Below are 8,059 nucleotides of genomic sequence, written 5' to 3'. Positions count from 1 at the left end.
CATTACACCAAATACACAAAATAATGTTCTTTTTAGCAGCATCATATGACCCCTTTATTTCAAATACAATAATATATTTAATATATTTAATGTAGTTGAAGTACTAAAATGACTAAATAACCTTAATAAAAACTATATAAACATATTTAAAACCTATTTAAAATTATTAAAGCGCAACCAGAAAATATAAAAATAGAATTTAATTCAATATTTGAACAAAAAATATAATATAAATCAATGGTACTAGCTCACCGCACGCTCTGTAGAGTTTGTAAGCGTTTCTGGTTTCTCTCCAGGTCCTGTTTCTTCTTCTCGATTTTGGCCTCCAGGCTAGCCTCATCTGACGATACGTTACTGAGCAGATCCTTTGTCATTTGGATGCCCTCCTGAACACAGACAAGCAAACACACATTCAGATGCCATTCAAAGCCCAAAATAACATCACAATCCTCCAAAGACGTTCCTCCATCTCCTCCTGTTCCTTTGCTTAGTAAATAATTCAAGCACGCCGCTCGCTGAATGCACTAAAATCATCCTTTTCAAGAACTGACCTGAAACAGAATGTGACTGAGTTCTTGTACCCCTCTAGAGACTTTCATAACAAACATTCAAAGAACATTTCTGCAGCATTTAGGGTATTTCTCAGTACAGGCAGTTCTTTCAGAACTTCTTTCAGTTTTAGAATACTAAAGCAGCGGTTCTCAACCAGGGGGCCTCAAGATGAGTTATGAATAAGACAAAACAAGCATTAAAATCAGCGAAAACAAAAATCAAGATATTAAAACTGACATCATATTTATTATTTAATTCATTTCCTCAACAACTGTGATTTTTATTGAAGGACCAGCATTTTCATGGTCTTGGGAAACCTTGATATATGAAGGAAGGAATTTAAAAAAAGTGTAGACCTGGAAATGTCATGGAAATTAAGAAAATCCTATAAAGTCAAGGGCATTTTTATAATTAACAGAAATTGTTCTAGTTATGTAAAGCTCTAAAATATTTTATAGGGTAGAAATTGCGATTTGTGAGTAAAAAAATAAAAAAAATAAAAATCCCTGTAATCCCAAATTACCCTGAAGCAGGGTTATTATAGTTAACTACAGGTAAATCTGAATTATTTATAATGATTTTATTGAAGTATTTTAATATATCGCTACTTTCAGTTTCCATAAATAAAAGTTTAAAAATGAGCAGCTTTGTCATTACAGCAGAACCACCAGAAATATCTTGGAGGGCCGTTGAGTATTGACATTGTGGGCCCTTGGAGTCAAAGAGGTTGAAAACCTCTGTACTAAAGCGATCATATCATATAATCAGGATCTTCTGAACCCGTGCTTGCGAGGATTTGTGTTTTACCATGACATCTTTGACAGCCGCTCTCAGAGCTCTCTCCGTCTCGGTGATCTCCAGCGGTCGGGCGATTGCAGCCGTCCTGCTCTCCCTTAGGTCCTCTTCGTGCCCCAGCAGGTCAAACAGAGCTGCTCCCTTTGCTGTAATTTCAGATCCCAGCTGACGTGCCACCTTTAAATCGGCTATCTGCAACAAAACATCCAAAAATACAACTTAGATGATCAATTATGAGGATACTAACTCATCTCGAAAGGTCTGCTGGCGTTAGAATTTTTTTTATTTTTATAATAAAAATGATTTGATATTTACCTTTGAGCACAGATCAAACTTGAACTTGCTGTTTTCATCAGTGTTCTGCTCCCCATCGGTGTGCTCTTTGGTTTTCATGGCATTATAGAGGATGCTGGTGATTTTCAGCATCTCTTTCACAGCGTAACCATCTGCCTGATACAGACGCTTGAGATTCAGCTTCACATGAGCTTTAGTCGCCTAGAGAAACACATGCAGCGACAGTTTGATAGATCACGCTGACACCATAAATATGGAGATAATGCTACAAATTCTGTAAAACATTGGCTTTGTTTAAAAGTCTAAGTGAACATATATGATGAATTATTAATAATAATAATATAGTTTACCATGAACTGAGCCACAGCTTTGATGAAAAACACTCTGTCGGACTCTGTGTCAACATCACTGGGGATTTCCATCTGAGGTTCATATCTAGGGAAAGATACATGATATTTAACATTACCTAATATTTTGGGAATATTCTCGGTCTCTGTTAAAACACACCTAATATAATATATTAATATATCTTACCTCTTAACAAGCCAGATGAGGATTTCAGCTACTAAAGGGAAGTTAGGAGATCTGAAGTTCTCCATGGAGATGAGACGAGGGTAGCCGAGTGCTCGCATCATCTCTGTAAAATCTACATATCCATAACATACCGGAAGTGTTCAAATAATATTCATACACCTTTTTCATGCATGCATTAGCATAAGCTTTCTCCTCTTCTGAAATAGTATCTAATTACAAAACAACTCTTCGATTTTATGATGCACATACTAAAATTATAATGGTCCTTTTCGGTTCACTTACTTCTCAGATCTCTAAAAGACATGATTTCTGATTTTATATTCAGTAAACACAACTTTCACCTGTTAGACAAAAAGAAAAATGACACATTCCACTAAAAGCGATAGATTTGAGTTGTTAATGCACTTAATAAGGCTTCAAATCTAATTGAAAGCGAACATCTCTCAACAACTATGCATTAATATATGAATAAGTTCATGTTCAAGGACAAATATACTAATTACAAGTCACATCAGAATACAGCAGTTAAGCTAGCTTGATAGATAAAGATCATCGTCCCATCTCAAAATCCTGTCCAAATGCTGGTAATCGATCATTATAACAAACGGCTAGTGTTTTAGTCGTAAATCATGTCAAATAAAAACGATAATTAGCATAAAATAGCGGAATTCTTGCCTTGCGTGAGCGTCTGTTGCCGTGCTTGTCACTATGGCAGCCATAAGGAGCTACGGGAGCCCAATAAGAACAAACAACATTGTAACTGGGAAACGCGTTTACAGAGGGGATGTCCGTCTGAAAATTACTTTCTTGGAAATTACATTATTATTTGGTACCCAGGTATTTAATATTAATAACAATGGTTTCAACACTTATCCAATGGAATGCATGATAAAATATTTTTCCCCCAGATATTTATATAGAAAATATTCAAACAACATCTACAATATACAATAAACAGTTAATTCACAAAATAGGACATTTTATATTTTGTATTATTTCCTCAATTTTCTCAAAAAAGCTGTACGTTCTGTGACTTTGAGGGAAAATGTCCACAATTTCACATATCGCCTGTCCATTTCTGTTTATGTAGATGAAATTCCCCCCATAATGATTAAAACGCGCATATAAATAAAATAAAATCAGCTTTGTCTGCATTGTCTGTCTTTCGATGATTCGCAGTTTTGGCGGGATACATATCTATGGGTTTGTGCGTGATAACGTGCGTCTTACGTCATGCCGTTCGAACGCGTCGCGGCGGCGGTCTCTGCAGCGCGATTCAACAACAACAACATAACAAACTCACAGACCTCCAAAGCCCACACAACAGCGACCAAAACCGAAAATTAAACTCTGTACGACAATAAACTGAGGTGTTGCGATGGAGAACATCTTTCTGGACACGTAGGAGACGGAGGTCAATTAATTCCTGGTAGTTTGAGAGAGCTGCAGTCCGTTAGCTGTCAACAGGTGAATCAGATCTGTGAAGTAAACAATGTCATCCAGAGGTAAGATTACAACAGCTATGAAAACGCTTCACTAAATGAGTAATAGCATCTGAAATGGACCTGGACTGAGTGAATTTGTTCGTTGAAAGATGGAATATACAGTACAGCCCAATATGGACAATATACAATGCAGTGTAATACAATTTGAAATGTACAGTGCAATACAGTACACCTTTTATACCATACACAAGTTTTTTTTTTCAGTCTTATAGATGTCATGCACCCCCTAATATTTACATGCAGCTATGTGTTTTCAGGTAGTAAGACTCCATTTATACTGAAAAATGAATATAAATATTATAATTATTATAAATATGTGCAAATTATTATTATTATAATTTATTATTAATATTAATTATTTTTTGGTGTTATTTATTTGTTTAAATATTTTATTTTTTAAATATGTATTTAGTTTAAACTTATTATTTAGTTATTTTGACATTTTTACACTGTTTTTCTAATCTCACAGTGCTTTTACAGCACACATACAGAGTGGGGTGTATCTAAAATAAACATACAGCAGTGATTGATGTGCCTCAATCTCTCCATCAGCTCTGTGGCAGCAGCCGTACGTGAACATCTTCAAACACATGAAGATAGAAGAATGGAAGAAAGTCAGCAAAGAGGGAGACGTCACCACATACATGGTAGGAGGTTTGTTCCTTTCTCATAAAATTAAAATTAAGTGTGCTTCATTCAGGATTGAGCCGATCACCGATTGTCGATCACAGGAAGGATACGATCACCAATAACGATATTTTTGGAGCCTTCTTTTTATCATGTAGAATTATTTATAGTGATGCTCCAATCAGGATTTTTACAGACATTCATTCAGGGCCTGAATTTCATTTTTGAAAATGGGAGGAATTCCCCTCTTAGGTGACTCTTGTGAGGATATTATTATTATTAATTATCTCACCTAAATGTTTGATCATGCAGTGCATTTTTGTTTTTACAATGGGGCAATTGTTGCACAATAGCTTACACTCAGCACAAGCCTGATTTGGCCTTATGTGTGTGCGCTTTGAGTGTACATGAGTGCAGCGTCTCTAGGAGAGCGCGCGAGTGCTGATTGCTTTAAACACTGGCAAGACTTAAAAAGAAATGCAAGTTATAAACTTTAGTGACGATGTGACACTGCCTCAATTGTGCAAGTGACAATTCCTGTGTCAACTGTGCAGCCTGCAGCTCGCTTATAGTGCAGACGCGATGTGTGGTGATTTGAAGTCATTTGCACATTTTGAGAGTTTGTTTGTAAATTTCACACTGTTTGTGAAATTGCGTATCACAGAAAGTTTTCAAATTACTTTGTAAGTTATATAACAAAGAAATATGAATTGTACCTCACCTTCAGTATTATAATAAAACATTTTTTGAGACGGTGCTGTTGCATGTCATGCCAAACCTCTCACGGCAGGTGCATCGTCAGCTTGAAATTGGTTAATGAGATCGGTCTTCATTGAGACAGCCGATCAAACTTCCCAAAGCGATTAGCGGCCGATAGCGATCGGTAGCCGATCAATCGGAGCATCCGATATGGCCACAGCCATATCACCCTGCAGCCCAAGACTGGTTGCCCACTGAAGCTAAGCAGGGCTGAGCCTGGTCAGTACCTGGATGGGAGACCTCTTGGGAAAACTAGGTTGCTGTTGGAATAGGTGTTAGTGAGGCCAGCAGGGGGTGCTCACCCTGTGGTCTGCGTGGGTCCTAACGCCCCAGTATAGTGATGGGGACACTATACTGTCAAAAAGCACGATCTTTCGGATGAGACGTTACACCGAGGTCCTGACTCTCTGTGGCTGTGGTCATTAAAAATCTCATGGCACTTCTCGTAAAGTGTAGGGGTGTATCCCTGGTGTCCTGGCCAAATTGCCCCCCTGGCCCTTGTCAATCATGGTCTCCTAATAATCCCCAACCACTTGATTGGCTCTATGACTCTCTCTCCTCTCCACCCTGTAGCTGGTGTGTGGTGAGCGCACTGGTGCCGTTGTCCTGTGGCTGCCGTCGCATCATTCAATGGTGGTGGTTGAGGAGAGACCCCCCCCACACATGATTGTAAAGCGCTTTGGGTGTACAACAATACACAATAAAGCGCTATATAAATGCATCATTCTTTCTTTCTTTCTTTCATCCCTAATTAATTACAATATGATGTTGTTGCTGCAGAGGATTCTCATTTTCAGTTTTTGTATGCATGTATTTTTCATGTTGATTTGTTTATTGGTAGGATAAGACCCTGAAATGTTCTGTGTTCCGGATCCGCGGCTCCATACCGGCCAGTAACTACATCCTGTTGCCCAAAACCAGCAGCCAGCCTCTGGGTCTCACCGGCCGGTACCTTTACCTGCTGTTCAGACCCAGCCCAAACAAACACTTCATTGTGCAACTGGACATCGCTGCTGAGGTGAAAACTGTAGTTGTTTTTTTTTATGCATAGCTTTGTAATGATACAGACTTTCATGTACATCTCTGTTCTGCAAATAATGTCTTGTGATGATTTTTCTTTTGATTTATCACTCTTTGTTGCTTTGTTCATCATTCAGGAGGGTCAGGTGATCCGTGTGTCATTCTCTAACATGTTCAAAGAGTTCAAGTCCACGGCGACATGGCTGCAGTTCCCTTTTCTGTGTGGAGCTGCACACGGTTCAGTGTATGAGAATACAGCCAGTACTGCTAAACAAGGTATTTCACACTTGCCATTTTTTATGATGTTTTCTACATGCAGGAAGCGTTTTTTTGTGGTTACTGATTGATAACATGTGCATTTCAGGTTTAGTGGGCCCATCGCCGCCAAACACGAGGTGGACGTGCTTGACAATGGATCTACGTTACGTGCTCTCGATTTACCTCAACAGAACCCACAGTCACCTTAAGAGCGTCAAACTCTGTGCCGATATGTCCGTTAAAAACATCATCACCAGTGATCTGCTGTTTGACCCCGGTACAGTTTGATCTTGATCGTGCATGTGTGGTTGTATCTGTTATGGTTGCTTCTGTCTAATTGTATATCGTCTTTGGACTCTGGAATGGTCCTGTATAAATTAAATGATTATTATTATTATTACACAAAGATCTTATTTTTTTGTAGGTCTGTCATTCTCTGAATTCAGGCAGTCTGGTGTGATGTTGCCAGATGGCACTGCACCGATGCCCAGAGAAATGTGGTTCCCTGTACCGAAAGGCCAGAGCTGGCACAACTTATATGATTACATTAGGTGAGTGCAGCCTGTTGTGGAGTTTATTCTGTTAAATAAACATCTTGCTTAAAGGAATAGTTTTCATTTTTGGGTGAACTGTTTCTTTAATAACACTGTTGGAGTTAATAGGTTGTCTATATTTGTTTAACCTGCTCATTTTCACTTCATATTCAAAAATGAATGTTTACATACACATCTAATTCTATTTAGGGATTTTATATATATAAGCACTTTTTAAAAACACTTTTCAATAAAAAAAATTGTGTGTGAACTTCAGTTGACTTCATTCCATTGCAACTAATGTTGACATTTACAAGCCCTAATGGCTTTTCTCTCTTTCTCTTCTTTCTCTCTGTGAAGCGCACTAAGCAACGTTCAGCAATCCAGACAAAGCGTCTGCCTGAGCTGAATTATACACACTCTGGAGGCTCAGAGAGCCCAGGGTCACCAGGTCAGAGGTCGCAGGCGGGCGAACAGGTCACAGTAGTGCGTGCGGATGATGCTGGAGTACATGTATATGCTCATTGTGAGGATGACGTCTATAATCACACTACAGACAGTGAAGAGGAAATCACAGTAAGTAAAGTAGATACAAGACTGGCTTCCTCAGTTGAAATCTTAACAGTGACAAGCTAAGGACACAAAACTGCTGTATTTCTCTGTATAAGGAAGCTAGTTTTGGGTGATTTCCACTGGATTGTATTTAGAGTCAACAAAAAATTAAAACTGACTCTTCACTTTCATAGGAACATTCTATTCATCAATGCACTTGATTACAAATGAAACCAATTGTGACATTTGCTCTTTTAAAAGCATGAAGAATTTGAAAGAATCAATCTAAATGTTTCTTCCTAGGTCATTAATGCAGCATCTCCTCGACCTGTCTCTCTGTCTTCTGACCAACCAGTGAAGAAACCTCAGGTTAACCACACATAAACACAGACTAACATAGAGCATAAATGCATGTTAAATTAAGGTTTACATGATAAAGCTGTGTGTATTTCTACACCTAGGCTCTGTGTGTGTGCTGTGGTCATTTGAAGGGTCTATGTATATATTTTAGAAGTTGTATCCTGACCCCATTCTGAAGTTGAACAGAATTATAGGCTTCGGAGGAGCTACAATGAGATGTGTGAGTGATACACACATACACACAAACACACACACACACACACACACACA

At 38.4% G+C, this 8,059-nt stretch overlaps 2 protein-coding genes across 5 annotated transcripts in view; one reads left to right on the top strand and one right to left on the bottom strand.

The window, feature by feature from the left end:
* The window catches only part of LOC107677206 (clusterin-associated protein 1 homolog), a 5,230-nt gene extending 2,325 nt beyond the window's left edge, over nucleotides 1-2,905 (bottom strand). For 2 of the 4 annotated variants that reach the window (XM_016472012.1, XM_016472015.1), the window contains exons 1-7: nucleotides 2,851-2,888; nucleotides 2,458-2,516; nucleotides 2,176-2,287; nucleotides 1,992-2,076; nucleotides 1,663-1,842; nucleotides 1,360-1,539; nucleotides 253-386 (exon numbers count right to left, since the gene is read on the bottom strand). In XM_016472012.1, the coding sequence (XP_016327498.1) occupies nucleotides 253-386; nucleotides 1,360-1,539; nucleotides 1,663-1,842; nucleotides 1,992-2,076; nucleotides 2,176-2,287; nucleotides 2,458-2,479 (713 nt within the window). In that variant the 5' untranslated portion in view covers nucleotides 2,480-2,516; nucleotides 2,851-2,888. Of the gene's footprint in view, nucleotides 1-252; nucleotides 387-1,359; nucleotides 1,540-1,662; nucleotides 1,843-1,991; nucleotides 2,077-2,175; nucleotides 2,288-2,457; nucleotides 2,815-2,850 lie in introns of those variants that run through there. The other 2 variants (XM_016472014.1, XM_016472013.1) reach the window with 2 other exon arrangements.
* Nucleotides 2,906-3,245: 340 nt separating this feature from the next.
* The window catches only part of LOC107677127 (WD repeat-containing protein 90-like), a 24,549-nt gene continuing 19,735 nt past the window's right edge, over nucleotides 3,246-8,059 (top strand). The window contains 8 exon segments of the mRNA XM_016471917.1: nucleotides 3,246-3,680; nucleotides 4,233-4,327; nucleotides 5,908-6,084; nucleotides 6,224-6,362; nucleotides 6,451-6,621; nucleotides 6,769-6,895; nucleotides 7,195-7,453; nucleotides 7,733-7,798. Of these exon segments, the coding sequence (XP_016327403.1) occupies nucleotides 3,668-3,680; nucleotides 4,233-4,327; nucleotides 5,908-6,084; nucleotides 6,224-6,362; nucleotides 6,451-6,621; nucleotides 6,769-6,895; nucleotides 7,195-7,453; nucleotides 7,733-7,798 (1,047 nt within the window). The 5' untranslated portion in view covers nucleotides 3,246-3,667.

The sequence above is a fragment of the Sinocyclocheilus anshuiensis genome, unplaced genomic scaffold (assembly GCF_001515605.1).
Source record: "Sinocyclocheilus anshuiensis isolate Anshui unplaced genomic scaffold, SAMN03320099.WGS_v1.1 scaffold392, whole genome shotgun sequence".
Taxonomy (NCBI): Eukaryota; Metazoa; Chordata; class Actinopteri; order Cypriniformes; family Cyprinidae; genus Sinocyclocheilus; species Sinocyclocheilus anshuiensis.
This window is presented reverse-complemented; position numbering and strand designations above follow the sequence as displayed.